At 40.3% G+C, this 18,044-nt stretch overlaps 2 protein-coding genes across 2 annotated transcripts; one reads left to right on the forward strand and one right to left on the reverse strand.

Moving 5' to 3' along the window:
• The first annotated feature begins 2,182 nt into the window (after positions 1-2,182).
• bet1 (Bet1 golgi vesicular membrane trafficking protein) lies at positions 2,183-4,800 on the forward strand. The gene is made up of 4 exons (XM_023811825.2): positions 2,183-2,398; positions 2,750-2,859; positions 3,501-3,557; positions 4,204-4,800. The coding sequence occupies exons 1-4, from the start codon at positions 2,380-2,382 to the stop codon at positions 4,357-4,359; spliced, it is 342 nt and encodes a 113-aa protein (XP_023667593.1). The 5' UTR covers positions 2,183-2,379; the 3' UTR covers positions 4,360-4,800.
• A 1,013-nt stretch (positions 4,801-5,813) lies between these two features.
• Positions 5,814-17,813, reverse strand: LOC111843880 (probable acyl-CoA dehydrogenase 6). The gene is made up of 9 exons (XM_023811821.2): positions 17,576-17,813; positions 13,087-13,207; positions 9,516-9,645; positions 9,298-9,404; positions 8,612-8,779; positions 8,179-8,352; positions 7,352-7,513; positions 7,120-7,270; positions 5,814-6,146 (listed from the first exon to the last, which is right to left on the reverse strand). The coding sequence occupies exons 1-9, from the start codon at positions 17,798-17,800 to the stop codon at positions 6,056-6,058; spliced, it is 1,329 nt and encodes a 442-aa protein (XP_023667589.1). The 5' UTR covers positions 17,801-17,813; the 3' UTR covers positions 5,814-6,055.
• Between the last annotated feature and the right edge of the window lie 231 nt (positions 17,814-18,044).

The raw sequence follows: 18,044 nt of genomic DNA on the forward strand, positions 1-18,044 counted from the left end.
ACAGAATATCAATGTACGTGAGACATTTAAAAATGAAATGTGAAGGAATAAGAAAGAAAATACAGAAAGAGGGAAATGGAATTAAATAAATAGGAATGTGCAATAAAAAGACAAATATAATTTGGTTTCAGTGTTATGGTAACAGGGCACAGTGGAGTAGTTAGCCCATTTAGCAAACCCTGTCTTAGAATGGGAGGGGCTAGACTGTTTGGCAATTGAACATCCTGGTGGAAAAAGCTAATTTTAAGCGGTAAAGAGGTTGCGAGAACATTCAAGCACTCCAGTTCCCCCCCCCAGATGCAGTGACTATTGTAGGTGTAATGCAGAGAAGGTAGGGTGGTCCTAGCACTGTTCGCTACACTTTTAATGACCTGCTGCAGGGAAATGCGGTCTGAGGCATTGCAGGATGTGAACCAGGCTGTGATACACTCTAAAAGGATGTTCTCAATGGTGTCCCTGTAGAGTGTAGAAGGTAGACAGGATGGGAGGTAGTAGTCTCGCCTGTCTCAAGCGCCGCAGGAAGTGAGTTTGTTCCTGGGCCGCCTTCATAAGCGATGATACACGCTGATTCCAGGAGAAATCCTCAGTGAGGTGTATACTCTTAAATGTAATGCTCTCAGCAAAATCACTGATGTATAGAGGGTTATGCGCTTCCCCCCCCTACCCGTGTTATTTTGAAATCCATTTTCTAGTTTTAGCAGACTATTATATTTTATGACATTTGGGGTTAGCCAAAATACTAATGTCTTTCCAATGAGGTTCCAAACTCAAAAATCCATTATTAAATAAAACCTCAAGTAATTGGCTTCAGAAGGTACAGGATTTAGATTCAGCATTGTCTTGGTTATTGACATTCACAGAAGTTTTTTTTTGCCAGTTGGCTGATGCTGTTCAATTTTTAAATGAAGTACAGGAAAATAGATTCAGTAAAATTAAAAAGGTTAGGTTGACTGACAAGCAGAAACACCCATTTTTTTTTGGCATGAACCTGACATTACAAGCTATAGTATGTGAAATTTATAGTGTCAAATGTGCATGCAGTATGTCATAAACAATGACACAGATTGGAAAAATGCTGGGTACAACTGTTATTGTTATTGTCCCCACAATAACTCCCATCAGTCCATTGAGAAAATGCCCAGTATGCCAGATGGCCAGTCCAACCCCGGTTCAGGCCGTACGTTAATAATAAGGCAATCCTGCAGTTTCAAATGAAATCTTGTATACAGACACAACAAACATGCCATAACTGGTAATTTTGTAATGCAAAATAAATGCTCAAAGCACATTTAACATATTTTTAGAATATAGACTAAATACATATTGTATGGACCTCAGACAATTGTAAAGAATTCAGTGGCTTTAATTTGGCAGACCAGGCTTCAGTGAGGATTTATGTACTACAAAATCCTAGACAGATGTGCAAACACTAATTAGTTCTGTAACCTGAACTGTTTTTTGCAATGTATAATATTAATGCACGAAGGCACAGTGGATAGTGCTGTTGTCCCATGCTGATATATATATATATATATATATATATATATGGAGTTTGTAAGCTTTCCCTACATCATATGGGTTTCTCTCTATATTTCAAACACATGCAGTAAAGCTAGAGAGAGAGAATGTGCCCTTTCATTGACTGGCATCTCATTAAGGATGTATTCCTGTCATTTACCCTATGCAGCCTGGATAAGTGATTGTAAGATAGATGACCGTTGTAAAATATTGCTTTAAATCTGTAGTTCAAACGTCAGGCTTCACAGTATATGGCTCACTGAAGTTGATTATAAGACTGGAGTTAGATATTTAAGAGATTTTTATTTCTTTAATCTGAGCTCGCGAATATATTTCAAAAAGCAAAATTAAAACCCATTAAAATCTATGTAAATCACACTATAAACAGGTTCATAAAGCGTAACAATCGACACTACCAACCTGAAACCGAAAATACAACAGCATGATCCGCAATGGCTCCCGGGAGCTGTAGTTCTTTAGCATTAATGACTGGCCCGCGTTGGAAAATTATATTGCCAAATAAATAAGAGAAGTAGGCCAAATGTTAATCATGACAATTTTATTTTGCATAATTGAACTGTTCCTGCCCACAACATGTACTCAGTAATTATTTAATATCCACATACGGTCATTTCAACAGACCAAATTCAGTTGTAAGGACTCATTTATCCAGCTACCAACGGGGTAGGATCGCTGCCGGCTTCCGTATGATGTCGTGGCGTTTCACTCTAACCTGAAATGGAAACATACTAGCTTAGCACAGAGATCATACGAAATAAATAAAAAGTATTTCTATACGCCATTGCTACAACATATCACAGTGTATTCATAATAGATTAACTGCAGTTTTAAACTATCAAAATGAGGCGCGCCGGTATGGGTAAGTAGGTTTACTTACTACCACCGTGATAGCAGTACCACAAGAGAATTAATTGGCCTCATTTTAATTTACTGCGTTTTTCCCCCTCTAAACGTTATTTTTAAAATAATTGCAACAGTCATTTCATCTGCACTATTATATCTGTCATTATGTACTCAAGTGTTACCATCACTGTTTATCAAGTGGATAAATTTCGAAGCCTGCAGTTTCTTGTAACGCTTCTGTCCATGAGATATATTGAACCATTTAAAACTCTCAGTCAGTGCTGATGTTCATAGCTGTTAACTTAATCACAAGAACAAATTGCTGCATTCTGTGTATAAGGACCTCTGCTCCTCTGTGTGACACAAGGTGACAGTGCACCACCAGGAGGGTACGTTGCAAGTGGATACAGTGCTTATGAAGCAGAAAATGAACATTTGCAAGATGGATTAAAGAAAAAGGTAGAAGCTCTGAAACATGTAAGTGATGCTGCAATATATGTTGTTGGCACCTGTATAGACTGCATGCCTTCCAATGTGCTCCCTTCTGTCTGGGTCCTCAGCCGAACTACAACATTGATTTGATTCACAATCTGTTAGATTTTGGAATAAAATAAGATTTTAGTAGGCTTCCTTAGTCAATTCAAAGAAGCTTGAGAGGAATTTGTAAATGCAGTGCTCTTAATAAGGCTTTTGATATCTAATTGTGTTGTTTCCACTTGGTCCTGTCTACTGTGCTAGGTGATGTCATGTAGATTTGACCTTTGCACAGTTAAATCATTTAAGACAAACAGCACTGTGTCAGGGTGGCCAACTTTGGTCAGCTGACTGGCGTGAGATTTTCATTTTGAGACAAATCTGCACACGCACGAACACGCACTTACATGTATATAACAGGTTTGTTACCTTGTAAATAGTCTGTAGGGTTTGCAAACTACCCCAACACTTGTTTATAGCTATTTTTAGGTTTATAATGGAATAATATAGATTTGTGTAAGATTTCTTGCGTGAGAGTCACGTCAGATGTGTGAGAGTTGGCAACCCAGCTGTCTCCATAAACTTGGCAGCCATGTACTGGGTATAAAAAGAGGGAAAAAAACGCTTTCCCTGTGTTTTCCCAGCTTTCCATTGACATTGGAGCAGAAGTGAAAAATCAGAATTCAATGTTGAAAAGTATGGTAAGTCTTTCCCCTTATTGGATAGAATTTTTCGGGAATGTGAAAAAAACACACGTCAGAAGCAGCTTCACAAAATAACCATAAAACCACATAATGCGACACCCTTAGCACCACAAATAGAAACCTATCTTTACACAGCCGTCAGTGAACAGTTTAATGTTTTAAATGGACTTACATGTATTGTTGTCAACAAAGCAAATCTGTCAGCGTCAATAAGATACAAACTAATCTCGCTTTATATTCACAGTTAATACATTTTAGTTAGCTATTGCGACCATTTGCATTTCTAAAATTACAAAGTTAAATACAGCATTTTTAAAGCATTACCTTTTTGATGCTAATCATATACTTGTTATTCAGAAGCTATTATCTTATCTGTATAACTTTAGAAAACAGCAATGACAAGTGCCTATGTGGATGGGGGTTTTTGGGATGACCTGTCAGTCAGCCAATAATAAAGCAGTGGTTCTCAACTCCAGTACTGGGGACCCACTCTTATTGTCTGATTGAGAGGCCATCCCAAAAACCCCCACCCACAGCGACCCTCCATGCATCAGGTTCCCCACCCCTTGTCTACGTTATGCATGGGAGCAAGTTAACTGGCTGACTGCTTCACATTGACTTTGCCTTCTCTGACTCTGCGCAGGACTCGGACTTTGACTCCACGGGTGGGTTTCTGCAGGCTACGATGGGCAGACTGAAGCTGCTTTCTAGAGGCAGCCAGACCAGGATCTACTGCTACATGCTGCTGTTCGCCCTCTTTGTCTTCTTCGTTCTCTACTGGGTGATCAGACTGAGGTGATGAAACAGAAACACGCTCACTCCACCCCACCCCACAAACAGAAAGTGTGCCATGTTTCACTGGACCAGAGATTCAGGATTTTTCAGATTTGTTTTAAAAGGCAGACTGGGATCTCAAAAAAAATATTCTGCCCGTTAGCATAAATTGATGTGGCCAATATGGATGTATGACGTCTCATGTAGACTGTCAGAACTCATAGATACTGCCATTCTGGGTAATTCTTTTATAGCAATTAAGTAAAACTGTTTTGCTTTTGAGACTGAAAAATGTTGGTTCTTGTTTATATTTACTAATACTGTATACCTGTTGTCTGTTTATGTGGAAAAACACCCAGAGGAAGCTGTATTCGATTGAGTGTAAATCCCTTACTGTCCAGCGGTTTTTCATCTGTATCAAAAGTGTAAATTATGTAGATTACAAAAATAATATGCCTGAAAAAGATTTAGCTCTCTTGTGTATTTTGGGCTTTGCAAATATGATTGTTTTTTTACTCACAACAATCTAATAAGTATTTCCGAGACACAAACCGGCCATTGGGAAGTGGCATCCTAACCTCCCATTGGTCGGCATCAAAATAGACCAATGTGGACGGCGACTAATTCCCATGCTGCTCCTTGCCAGTCCACCCTGGCGTTTCCCGAAAGTGTTAATCAAATTTGTTTTTATTTATTCTCATTATTGTGGTCTCATTTAATACTTTCATTTGCAACTTGTATCAGTGTACAGGAATTCAGTGATTTTCACATACTCCAACTTACTTTCCTATGAGACACGTAACTATAAAGTTGAACTTGAAGCTTGGGGTCAGAGCACAGAGTCAGCCATTTATTCAACACCCTGGAGCAGTTTTAAGGCTCCAGCAGTGACATGATTACTCTGCCAGCCGAAGAATCACACCAGCGACCTTCTGATCACAGGCATGGACTGCTAACCTACACAGCCGCACATTGCCTTCAGCCTTTAGTGAATGACTGATGGATGGATGGATCCCAGTGCGGTGATGGGGACACCATGCTGTAAAAATGGTGCCGTCCTTGGGATGACATGTAAAACCAAGCTGCTGTAGGGGTAGGAGTAGGGGTGGTACCCTAATATCCTGGCTAAAAGTTTGACTCAAATCTGACCTTTTAACCATCCCCTATGTCTAACTGTGTGAAGAGCGTATTGGCGCAAAATGGCTGCCAACTCCTCATCCAGGTTGGAGCTACACAGTGGTGGCGGCTGAAGTGGTTCCCCAGTGGTTCTGTAAAACGCCATATAAATGTAACATGCATTCATTCATTCATTTATTTATTCATCCATTTAAACTGTCCTGACTGATACTACTTGACATATAACCATTTGCTGTAGATTTCCAACCAGCTCAATCAAATCTGGGAATGTTGCTATGAAGATTTAAGCACCAAAGAGCAACTCTGTTATAACAAGGTGTAATAATTGAGAAATTTAGGCAGTTTGTTGCTAAATTAATTATTTTATTACAGGCCATACATAATTAAAATCAAAACTAAACCTGGAGATAACTAAATTATTCAGTTTACATACAATTACAGATACATTTATATTAAATAGCTGTTGCATTCAAAATGGTATTTTAATAGAGTGACCATGTTAAGCACTATTAAATGAATTTATTTTCGGATTAAATCTTTCCAGCTTGTTCAGAACAATCTTCATTCTTGCCGTTGCCATGACATCACTTCCTGGGCAGTGTGTCCATGTACTTACAGATAATGGACAGCATTACTTCATCCGCTCCAGCCCCAATGGACATTAGCCTGGAGTCCCTAATTACAGCAAGCATAGTACAATGAGTTTCAATTCAATTCCACTTTTGGCACTTAGAATTACCTTGACACCTGCCAAAAAAGCAATGCCTGCCTAATGGGATGGGATTATTTTCTGAAAAGAATCTTTACCTCACTTTTTGTACAAGGGGTAAATTGTCCATTTTCCTGACTAGGTGATACTTCTAAAATCTTAATTTAATGCTTTAAAGGGAAAGCGCTTTTCTGTAACAGTGGTATGACCTTAAAAATAACACATTTCCTTGTGGTGAAAATTGGATTGTTCCAAGTTATTATAGGAAGCACGCAGAATAAGAAACGTAACTTTGAAAAGGTTAAAATCCGGGAATAAATCACAGAAGATTGAGCGTCATTATACAGCAAGTTACATTCTATCTCAGGAAATGTCCACGAACACGTAAATATCTGTAGTTAGAACTCTCAGTCCCTGCCTGTTTTAAGCAAACCAATATAAACAGGAAGTAACTTGATGGTGCAGAATATCATCACTGTAAAATGCAGGAGATAGACCAAGACCCACGGATTGGCTCATAGAGGTGTTCAGGTTCTGTGCTGATTGGTTCTTTTACCCACTCATACCACCAGAGTGGCAATAAATCACCCCATTGTACCCTTCAAAACCCTAGTGTCCCATAGTTCTGCTCCCTGCTCCACCCACCCTCAATGGGATTCAAAGCATTCATTCTTCCCTTCTATTACATCATTGTCTCCCAAGAGTTCAGATGTGGCGTTGAAAAGACTGGGGAGTGGTCAATGATGTGGACTAATGACGTTATATCGCATGTTCACTGTTCTGTTCTGCCAGTACACAAATACCAATAAGGAGATCCCATGTGAAATGATTCAATCGTGCTGCTAAGGACCATCCCTGTATATGTACTACTCTGTTCTGAGAAGAAGCGAGTCCCCTTTTGTGTGTAAATGCATGTAGCTGATGCAGGCTAATGCTCACCTGTAGAACCTGCTGACAAGGACATCGCTTGTGTAGCCCATGCCCCCCCAGAACTGCAGGCAGCTGTCACTGAGTTCCCGGGCCAGGCGACCCGCCTTCAGCTTGGCCATGGAGGCCAACTTGGTCACGTCATTCCCTTTTATATACATAGCTGGGCAGAGGAGGGTAGAGGGTCAGGTGAGGGGAACCTTCACATGACAGGACGGGGCACGGAAGAGGCGGAAAGCTTCACCTGTTGCCCGGTACAGGAGCGACCGCAGCAGCTCCACCTCCGTCTCCAGCTCCGCCAGGCGGAAATGCACCACTTGGTGGTGCAGCACGGGCTGCTTGAATATCTGCCTCTGTGCCGTGTACTCGATGGTTTCCCGGATTATATTGTCCATCGAGGTCAGAACTTAGAACAGAAACAAGTTAACAAGAAAAAATAAAACATCAAGTAAACATTGTGTCACCATTGACTTATTGTCCAGTAATAACACAGGGATCTTGTATGGGGTAACAGGAACTGAAACCCATGAAATCAAAAAGTCAAGTACATAAACTTCTGACCAACTGAGAAATAAAAACAGCCTTTGTGTTTACCTACGCTCAGCCAGTTCCAAAGAACTGAAAACAAATGTTACTTTTCACACTGCATATTTATGACGGAAATGGTATGTTCTCAAGCTACATTACACGTATACCGGAAACACTAAAATATTTCTTGGTTTATGTTCAAGATACAAGCACTTGAGGATATGCCTCAAACTGGCATAAACCATTTCCCTTAGATAAAAATAAAAGATAAGAATGTTTTTTATCTAATTGTGGTGTGACACCCCTAATCTACTTTAAAAAACCTTTTAATATTGACAAAAAGTTTGTCCAAATAAACTGTCAAACAATGACAAACTGTTTATTGCTAATACTATTTGATGTCAGATAGATAGGGATACATCTCCAGGGTTGTTCTCTATTCCCATTGTGACGGTTTCCATGGCTCCCCACCACTGCTACAAACTGCTCCCCACCAGAGCATCCCAGAGGAAAGGCGCGTGAATCTCAGGCCAGGTCACTCACTGTTGGCTACCCCCCAAAGTCGCTCCTCTTGGAACTGCAGCATCTGATATGTGAATCCCAATCCCTCCTGGCCGATGATGTTCTTGTACGGAACGCGCACGTCATCGAAAAACACCTCCGCCGTGTCAGATGACCTCATTCCCATCTTGTTGATTTTCCGGGCAATGTGAATTCCTTCCAACACGAAAAGGAATCACACCCAAAAACGTTTCGGCATTCGCTGTGGTTTGGCTCTTAGGAGGTGTGACCTCCCTGAACTAGTGATGTTAATAGACATACAGTAACTGGAATTCCATGCTGAATTTTCTATAGAGTGCTTGAGGATTACTTTGGTGCTGATCATCAATATACATATAAATACAATACAGTATCAAACCAATATATGGTATTTTGATTTCTAAAAAATTTTCTGTTTTTTTCTCAATTCATCTACCAGGCAGGTTCATCGGCAAGCAGATGAGAGACTTGTTCTTGTGCGGTGGTCCGTCGCTGGTGTTTGCCAGGAGACACATCCAGTCGGCTTGGGTCCCGGTTGTTGTCCACATCTTCCCGCCATTAATGACAAGTTCATCCCCTTTCCTCACAGCTTTCGTCTTGATGCCTGAAGGAGGAAAAAAAAAAAAAAGATGTTCGAACTGCTACACATTAAAAGCATGTATTTACTGTGTAGACCATCTAAAAAATGAATCCTTTCTGTGGTGTGTGGCTCTGCAGGGTAGCATTCGGGGCTCATGATTGGAAGGTCGCCAGTCCAGATCCTGCGATCAGCAGAGTGATTTCACCACTGGGCCCCTGGGTAAGGCTCCAAATTACTCCAGGGACTGGCCGACCCTGCATTCCAATTTGTATGTCGCTTTTGATAAAAGTGTCTGCTAAATAAAGTAAATCAATAAATAAAATAATTTAATCTGAGCATTTGCAGTAAGAAAAACAAAATAATGTGTCCCTTTTGAAAAGTTTAATCCGACATTTTCTTTGCATGGTCGCACACTCTCCTCAGGCTATGGGGAATAATGCAGTACTGTAAATGTCTACTTATTTCCATATAAAAGGGTAAAACTCCCTCTTCGACGGGCTGGTTATTAATCAGGCTAAAAGGCAGGGTTCTCTAAAACCTACTTGCTACATCTGAGCCAGCTCCAACCTCGCTTACTCCCAGACAGACCACTTTATCTCCCATAATGGAGGGCTGCAGAAACTCATTCTTCAGCTCTGCGGAGCCAAACCTGGCATTTGACAGACACAGTTAATTAGGAAGCTTCGACACAACATTCTGAATGGAACCTAGCATTAGCATAGCCGGCGATCGGCCAATGGGAGGTGGTGGGCGTGGTTACCTGGCCAAGGCGGGCGTGGCCATGTCGGACTGCACCCCGATGGCCATTGGGATCCCCCCGCAACGGATGTTACCCAGCTCCTCTGCCACAGCCACACTGTAGCTATAGTCTAATCCCAGGCCTCCATACTCTAATAAAACAAACACATTAAAAATTATGTCATGTCACAATTTAATCCTTCAAGCATAAAACCCTTTAAAGCCAGTAATGCTTAACGCTGTTTATGTGCAATGTAGAAAGCTGTCTCACGGTAATATAACTGTTAGCGCCAAATTAAGTCTAAGGAAATTTCAACGGACTTCCAAATGCACAATTGCTTGGCAGCATTCGGAACACCGTGCCGCCAGTCTTCCCGAGAGAATCGTTTATAATATGTTCTTTTTAATCTTTAATAAAGGGAGCAAAATGAAATGGAAAAACATTGCATGTGATAAGCTGGGAAGCATCATTCAGGCAGGTCTCCCCCCTTTGGTGAAACTGAACTGTCAGTAGCTAGTGGGAACATAAAGGTGGTCTGGGGCAAACGGAAGTAAACATGGAAACCAGAGGTTAAAGGTGAGGAAGCATCTGCATATAGAGTGATAATTCTGTCACTGAGCTGGACTGCTATAGGGAGATGGGGGGGTCGAGGTGGGGTTTGCAATTCTGATGGCAGCAGCTACATGGGACGGACAGACCAAACCCTATAAATAAAGTTATCATTATATTGATACTGTACTGGAAAGGGGGGGTACAGGTGCCAGGGCCGGTTTCTGCACTTGGGTCACCTCCTGGAAACTTGGGGGGGGGGGGGGGGAAACTAAACTGCAGAGAAAACTCAGATTGCATCTAATTTTCAGGTGTCAACTTCCCTCTAAAAATGGTAATATGTAGCTGTTGGACTGAAGAAACAAATGATGGAAGAGAATAAGTCTGCTGAAATGTGCCAGGAAGTTATAAAAGCTGTGGGATCGGTGAAGAAGAGGCAGCAACATCACCTATCCTGCGTCCTGCATGTCCCCCCCCAGTTACTAAGTGCTGTACTTTCTTTGCCATTCAATGCAACGTCACTATTTTGTTCCAAGGCTGGCATGTCGTTATCAGTGACACCACAGGTTTGTAGGTTTCAGCTAATCTATTCAGTATTTTTGTCTAGTTTGGTTGTTCTGACAAATTTATGCCAGGTGGGAACAGCGAATTTCATGTGCCAAAATGCAAGTGTTTCTTATCATGAGTACAATATTAAGGTGGATTTCCTTAATGCCCTTTTACTTTTATTAAATGTTTTAAAAGGTTCTTTTTAAAATGCCTTAAAAGAAGCGAGAAATGACTTGATTTTTTTTTTTCTTGAGGGGTCACAAGACATCTGCATCCTGCTCCCACAGAAGAGCGAAGGTTCTGACTTTACAATAAACTGCAAACGAGAAACAGACATAGTGCTAAAGAGCCCGTGCTCCGCTGCGTTGGAGCTATTGGCGCACGCCAACGTTCACGTATGACTCTTATAGAGCGATTACATCTGTATCATCGCATGAGGACAGCCATGCGACCGGCGGTAGGCATGCAAAAAGGTAATCATCCTATGAAACGCTTCTGCTCCAGTTCACCTCCATCATGTAGGGAGGGCCACAGGATTCTCTGGAAAGACCAGCGGGGACAACTGCGTGCGCCACCCCCCCCGGCCTGGAGTAGAACCGGACCTGACCTTCAGCCGGTCCGGCCTGTTATTCAGTAGGTTTTAAAAACATATTCGGTACAGAACGCCCAACGGCTTCTGTATACAGCTGTGAAACCCTCCATGAGGGACAAGCTCTTCTGATCTTCCACGATTCTTCTTGTCCCCAGAGTTAATGCATAATTTCTCACTGTCAGCACATTTTGATGCTCTGGCCTGAAGCAATCTCCTGCAGACGATGTCCTTTCACAGGTTCACTCCTTTACACTCCTTTACAGGGTTCCAAATCATTCCAAATACCTCACAACCCAATATAGTCAGCCTGGACATGAAGCAAAAATGTCAGTATCATCACAAGCAAAAAAAAAAAAAAATGCTTAAAATAATTTGTGGGATATTACTTTATAGTACCTTTAGCATACTTTAATATTTTATATTTTCAAATCCATTTGAAGGGTTACTGGGATCTCTTGCATAATAAAACAATATTAGGAAGCTGTATGATTATTTTGAATTTGATGTTTGTCTTCCACCAAGATCACTGAATGTTCCGCAAATGAGGCATCACTGCATTCCTGCCTCACATGTGAACTATGAAAGCAATGATTCTGACCTTCAGTTTTATTTCTGAAGTCATTGGCACCCCTAAGATTAGATGACCTTCCCCCACTGCTGACTAACAAACCCAGGTCTCACAGGGGAGAGTGGAGCCATTTATCCGGTACCCCTGCACCAGGTTTTGGGGTTAAGGGCCTTCCTCCAAAGGACCAAACCAGTGACCACGCAACCCAGAACTCGGTACACCTGGAACTCAGCACTCAATGATGAAATCAATATCCAGTCCAACAGGGTTGGGGCCATTCCGGAATGCATTGATCAATTCCAGTCCAAATCAGGAAATGGAACTGGAGTTGGAACTTAAATCTCCCTGAAATTCAAATTCAACTCCAATTTTGTTCCCTGTAGTTTTTTTTTTCCAATCCCAGCTCCAGTTCCTGATTTGGACTGGAATTGATCAATGCATTCCGGAATGGCCCCAATCCTGCAGTCCAGCACCTAATTTTTCAATAATTTGCTATTAGCCTGAACTCTTTTGACTCTGAGCATCAACAGGAATCGCTAGTAGAACTTCTACCACCCTAACGCTGAGGAAATCAAGCATACCGTCCAAAGAGTCTGCCTCTAACCAGCATTCTAAGAAACTGCGTACAAAACTGCTCACCCAGATCTGACCTGGATGAATGAACTGCCACACTTACTCAGAATTCTGTTGCACCTCTTGTTTATCTTTGAAATACTCACATTGCATTCTTCCAGCTACTCAGAGTTCATATAAAGTTGATGATATCAGTACTGGCGTATAGGGTGAGACTGGCACTGTTTTCTGTGGAAATCTCCAAGTAAGTCAATGCTTACCCCATGGGTTCTAAACGAGCTTGATGGGCCGAATGGCCCCCACTCGTTTGTAAATTTCTTATGATCTTATGTAAACAGTGGGATGTCTGCATGCTCTGTTTGAAGGGCAAGAACCAATAGTAACCTTCACTGTGATGCCTCATGCTTGCTGCATAAATAAACATTTTTAATCAACCCAGAGATTTAGCTAGAACATCTACATAATATGATCTGTGTCTGTGAAAGGATCCATCTAATCGCCAAAATTACTTATCCAAGCAAACATCTCAGTTGTTAACCTGCATATCTTATGGGTAAATAAAAACAGAATATGAGGTTATTAAACAGACAAAGCAATCAGGCCAAAGATAAGATTCAATCTCCTTTTATTTATGTTAAGAATAAACTTCATAGACAAAAATGAAATTAATTAAATTAAATCAAATTTTAATCAAATTAAAAACAATTTAAGGAAAACCATTTATTAAAAAAAAAAGGGCATAAATGCGATTTTAGGGTTACCTATTGGCTTGTTAACCCCAAGAAATCCTGCATTTCCTAGGATCTTAAAGATCTTGTGAGCTGGAAACATGGCCTCCTCCTCCCATTGGTCGACATAAGGGTTAATCTCTGTGGCAATTATCTGTAACATGGAGTGGGGGGGGGGGAGGGAGAGAGACTTTACATGATCAAAATATTGGACAACAGCATTAAGAAAGCATAAATGATTTAAAACACTTTGTAATGAGTTCAATTATACAGACAAGATACTTTTTATTAGTATTTCAGATTCTTGCAAGCCACTGAGACTTTGCCAGTACAAAAAAAAAATAAAACTATTTGGCTATTTGCCATAAATTACGCAAGCACTGACTTTATTTGGAATGCAGTCTATGATAAGAATGTTAGATGTACTGTATGTACTGAGGTATAATTTACAACAAAATGATTAAAAATACAAGAAACAGTCATATTTCACCGTAATTCAAAAGGTGTGATATATGACGTAATTATATTTAAGATTTGCAAAAAAATATAGTTTGAGATTACACAGCAGGTGCTTTTTTGGGAAGCTGAGCTTGCAGCAAAGAATCACCTCCCCCACAATGAAATGAAGAGGGATAATTCTCAAAAATATATGTATCACTTTGATGAAATAAATAGGGCTGATATTTCTCTAGAAATGTATCTTCATTAGGAGCTCATGCTGGAAATTACGGAAAGAATTTAAACTAGTTCAAAGGCTGCTTTCCTTATCAACACGCCTGATTTAAATTACTACCTTTGATACACTGCTAAAGCTCAATAACTGTGAGGCAAGTTCTCCAAATCTCAGGCGGACCAGTTATCCGACCAGAACACTCGACACAAAACAAATCTTACACGGCACTGGACTCATCATTCATGCATTTAATAGCTGCGCCGTCATTTATCTCACTTTCAGGTTCAGGTTCCCAGAGTTAATGTACAGAATAAAACGCTTTATGCACTTTGATTTTTAATAGTCTACACCAGCAGATCTTTTGAATTTGCCATTATTGATGATGGCTGCTCACTATTTCATGAGGCTTTAAAGGGGCACAATAAAATGAGAAAGAAAAACTTCAATAAATATATATGCAACCATGAAGAGAAACTGTAGTTGGACCTAAGCCTTAAAAAGATGCCAATAATTATACACAGGAGCCCCTGTACTGTATGTATAAACTAACCATATAACCTAAAAAAATATCGATAACTAAAAAATATTCTTGAATATTTATTAAAATATCACAAAAGGCCTTGGAAAAACATGTCAAGGGATGTCCAGAATAAACTTAACATTTTATATCAAATGTAATCACATTCAGATGCTTTAGCACAACAATTCTTTCCAGAACAAGGAGGAAGTCCTCCGAGCGCCAATAAAAATGTTATTTCATGATACCTGGTTATATGGAGCTTTTATTATGCACAAACAGTGCAAGAAACCATCCAGGCAAAACAGGCCAATTCTGGGAACTGACGTTTGTTCAAGAAACCCAAGTAAACAGGCAAAGTACCAGCCAGTGAAGCAGCACTTACAGTCAGGGCATCTTACAGCTTATGTGACAACACATATTCATTCATAAGGGCTTTATAAATAATATTAACTGATTAAAGTAAGTAAATGACTCTGCTAATCAGAGGGAGGCTCTCATTAGAAATGTAAAATATTTACATGACTTCTAATTACAAACAAATAAGTAATTATAAAGATCACTGAAGATATTTGGTAATACATTTATAGTAAATATAATCCTTGAAATAAGGTTTGCCGATATATTCAATGTATCTATAAAATTTTGGTACAAGTGCATTTGTGTGTGTATTTTGTTTAATCCAGGTTTCTACACACAGAGTGAAATCTGTCCAAAAAAGTGAGGATTCTGCATGAGTTAATGGGCTATCGATCCGCATCTGATAAAATATTATGTCATATATAAGCATCTGCCCAAACTATACAGTATCAGCGGATTGAAACAAGGCAAACGTAGGTTGACTTTGAAACATTTAACTTACAGACACTTCTTTCCTCTTAAGTGAATGTTATTGGGCAGAGAGTCTCGGGGGGGCTTCACAAGTTTGTGGACATGCAGGAAAAAAACGGCGAACACAAGCAGTACCGCTCGCCTCCAGGGCTCCGCGCCGCTGTCTCCGTCACGTTCGGCTGGGTGTTTTCACGCCGGTGTATCCGCCTTCAACTTTCTCAGTAAATGAACTCGATTCCCATGCCCCCCCCCCCCCCCCCCCCAGCAGTACTGTTTTACCCCACCCCCTTCCATTTTCAATTTAAATCCTACTTCACATACCAGACAGTTTTACCCTTTGGGGATCCTAGGGGCACTGTGCTGGAAAACGGCATCGTTCCCATTAGCAATGCATTTATTTCCGGCTGGGAGACAAACAGGTGACCTCCATTAATCTCAGCGCGATCCAGAACGGGACAAGGCTGCGTCCACTTTGTTAGAGGGAAAGCCTGTAATTTGAGGTAAGGACAATGAGACTCTATGGTATTTACCTTGACTAGGATAAGCAGTCACAGACTCTGGATGGATGGATCCTGGGATGGCTCTGAAAAACCATACTTTCCATGGGAAAATTCATTTAAGCCTAATACCAAGTTTCTCACCCAATGACCAGGCCATAGATAAGCAGTTTTAACACTGATGTACCACATGTCTCAGAATAAAATGCCCCTTATAGACTATAGTAAAGCTATATCAACAAGAGCAGCAACTCAAACTCCAATTCTTCCTGGAACCATTCATGTCACCATTTTCTTAATAATATGGATTATTTTCCATTAAAATTGCAGTCTTGATTCCTCAGGTTGTACAGCTTAAACAGATACATTTGCCATATTCCTGGCTTTTTCTGGATGAAAGTGACATCCTGACGGGTTGCTGCTCTGCAATAAACGCGAGTAAATCTAATGCCAGTACAGGATGAAGCCAGGGTCACATTGCTGTTAAGTGCTGGGCAAGGTGTCCCTGTTGTGACAGGCAGAATCCCTAAAGGCGCCCACATAAATTAACATATCGCCAGAGGAACTGTAAAGGTTAGCCAAAAGAAAATGAATGGCATGCACATTAGGACTGCTGAGACAAACGCTTTGCAAGCGTTCAGCGGCATTTTGATTGAGAACCAGACTCCACTTGCAGTCTTCTGCCGCAAGAGTAACCAGAGTCAGAATTATTATAGGAGATAGTGGGGGCGAAATCCATGCCTTTATAATGATGCAATCAATGGTGATATATTGAATCTCTCCTTTCAGGGAAAAAATATCACAGGACAGGCTCCATATAAAAGGAAAAAGCTAGCAATCTGTCCCAATTTAGATATAAAACTGTAATGCACGTTTTATTATTCATGGGTGATAATACAGGTTAATACACGTACATTGCTTGGAATGACACAAAAACGTGTTAAAATACATTAATGTGGCGATACTGCAAAATACTTAAAGTTTACAGAAATAGTTTGGTAAGCTGATATACCAGTACAAATATATAACGCACTGGTGTCAGCAGAATCTACGTAGTTTTGGACTGATAGCATCTTAACTCGTCCTTATTGATTAGTGTGATCTCCCCGTTATGAGTTTCACGATTTCCTTTCAAAAGCTGACAAACTAGAGTTCATGACTAGAATTCAAGCTTCTTAACCAAAACGGTATTTCCCATTACCCCAAATAGAAAAAGTTATTTTGCTTCATAATTAAATGTATACCAAAAGAAACACAGGGGATAATTAAACAATATTAAATTAACGACGTGAGATAACAGGTGTCTGGTTTTCGCTTCTAATTAGAATGTGTAAACCACGTTTATTGTACATAGGGATCCGCCGTTTAAAACGAGGACAAACAGGGAAGAAAAGCGTGAGAAAGCATCAGGATGTAGGAACAGAAATTTTAAAACCTGTTTTTATATTAGTCATTTTATTGTTTAATTCGCATACTGCTGTCCAAGTGTACGGGTCAGATCTATAAATAAAAATGTGAACAGGCCTTGGTCTATAGCGGTTAAATTAAATATTAACGCTAAGGCCAAATTGGTAAGATTTCATCTAAGAAACGGAACGTTACTATATACGTACGTTACGTACTCTGCGTACGTGCTCACGTCACGTGACCGCTCCTGCCATCTTTGCCAGGTTTTAGTCCTTTATTTACTAAACTACTGAAGCTGCGGATGTTTCTCGAATAACTTAAAAGATGAAGGTTTCATGTTTATTATTACACTGCACGTAAATAGTCGGACTCTTATGTCGTATTATTTTGTCCAGTAGACTATTTATAAAACGGGAGGTAACTTCCCTTAACCTTTCACCTATTTTTGAGAACATGTCTTGGTAATCAGACTCTGCAAACTGTTGCGTGTATCCAGTACGGTGTAAATCAGCTGCCGTTATGGGCTTTGCATGTAACCACGTCACGATATAGCAGCTTAAGAGACCGTAGTCTTTAAGCCAAGGTAACTTCCCATACCTTATTGAGAGATTCTTTCAGAGCGAAGTGTTCCTCAGTGTAAATCAGGTGCTCCTGTGCAGATTGTGCGCCAGAACGTGCTTTAGGTTTCGACGACACGCTTTCCGAATACTTCTTTTCGCCGTATGCGAAAGATTGCGGATAAATCTGACGCCGAAGTACAGAGTTAATAGTAAGTGCTGCACCACGAAAAGCCATTTTGAGTGCGTTGAACCTTTTGCACATGCGCTCCAAAGTAGTGCGAGGTTAAATATATGACGGAAGGTGGTATTGTTCCAAGACCCCAAAACAAATGCAATCTGTTGCTGGGTTATTGAAAGAAATCTTATTTACGAACGTAAGTTTGGATTATTTGTTTTTTGCATAGTGGTATAGTTTTTTTGTTTAACTTAAAATAATAAACAGAGTCCTGCAGTAGTAAACAAGCTCATTAGTTCCAAGTACTTTATTCAATATCAAAACAGATGTT

The sequence above is a fragment of the Paramormyrops kingsleyae genome, chromosome 23 (assembly GCF_048594095.1).
Source record: "Paramormyrops kingsleyae isolate MSU_618 chromosome 23, PKINGS_0.4, whole genome shotgun sequence".
Taxonomy (NCBI): domain Eukaryota; kingdom Metazoa; phylum Chordata; class Actinopteri; order Osteoglossiformes; family Mormyridae; genus Paramormyrops; species Paramormyrops kingsleyae.

What these genes read in the sequence shown, in the direction of transcription:
- bet1 (XM_023811825.2), top strand. An exon ending in AGGTAGAAGCTCTGAAACAT is followed by an intron (nt 2,860 to 3,500) that starts GTAAGTGATGCT and finishes GTGTTTTCCCAG; the next exon opens with CTTTCCATTGACATTGGAGC. An exon ending in ATTCAATGTTGAAAAGTATG is followed by an intron (nt 3,558 to 4,203) that starts GTAAGTCTTTCC and finishes GACTCTGCGCAG; the next exon opens with GACTCGGACTTTGACTCCAC.
- LOC111843880 (XM_023811821.2), bottom strand. Translation starts at nt 17,800, where the DNA reads ATGTGCAAAAGGTTCAACGCACTCAAAATGGCTTTTCGTGGTGCAGCA. An exon ending in TGGGGTTAACAAGCCAATAG is followed by an intron (nt 9,646 to 13,086) that starts GTAACCCTAAAA and finishes TTGTTTTATTAG; the next exon opens with AGTATGGAGGCCTGGGATTA. An exon ending in GCCACGCCCGCCTTGGCCAG is followed by an intron (nt 9,405 to 9,515) that starts GTAACCACGCCC and finishes GTCAAATGCCAG; the next exon opens with GTTTGGCTCCGCAGAGCTGA.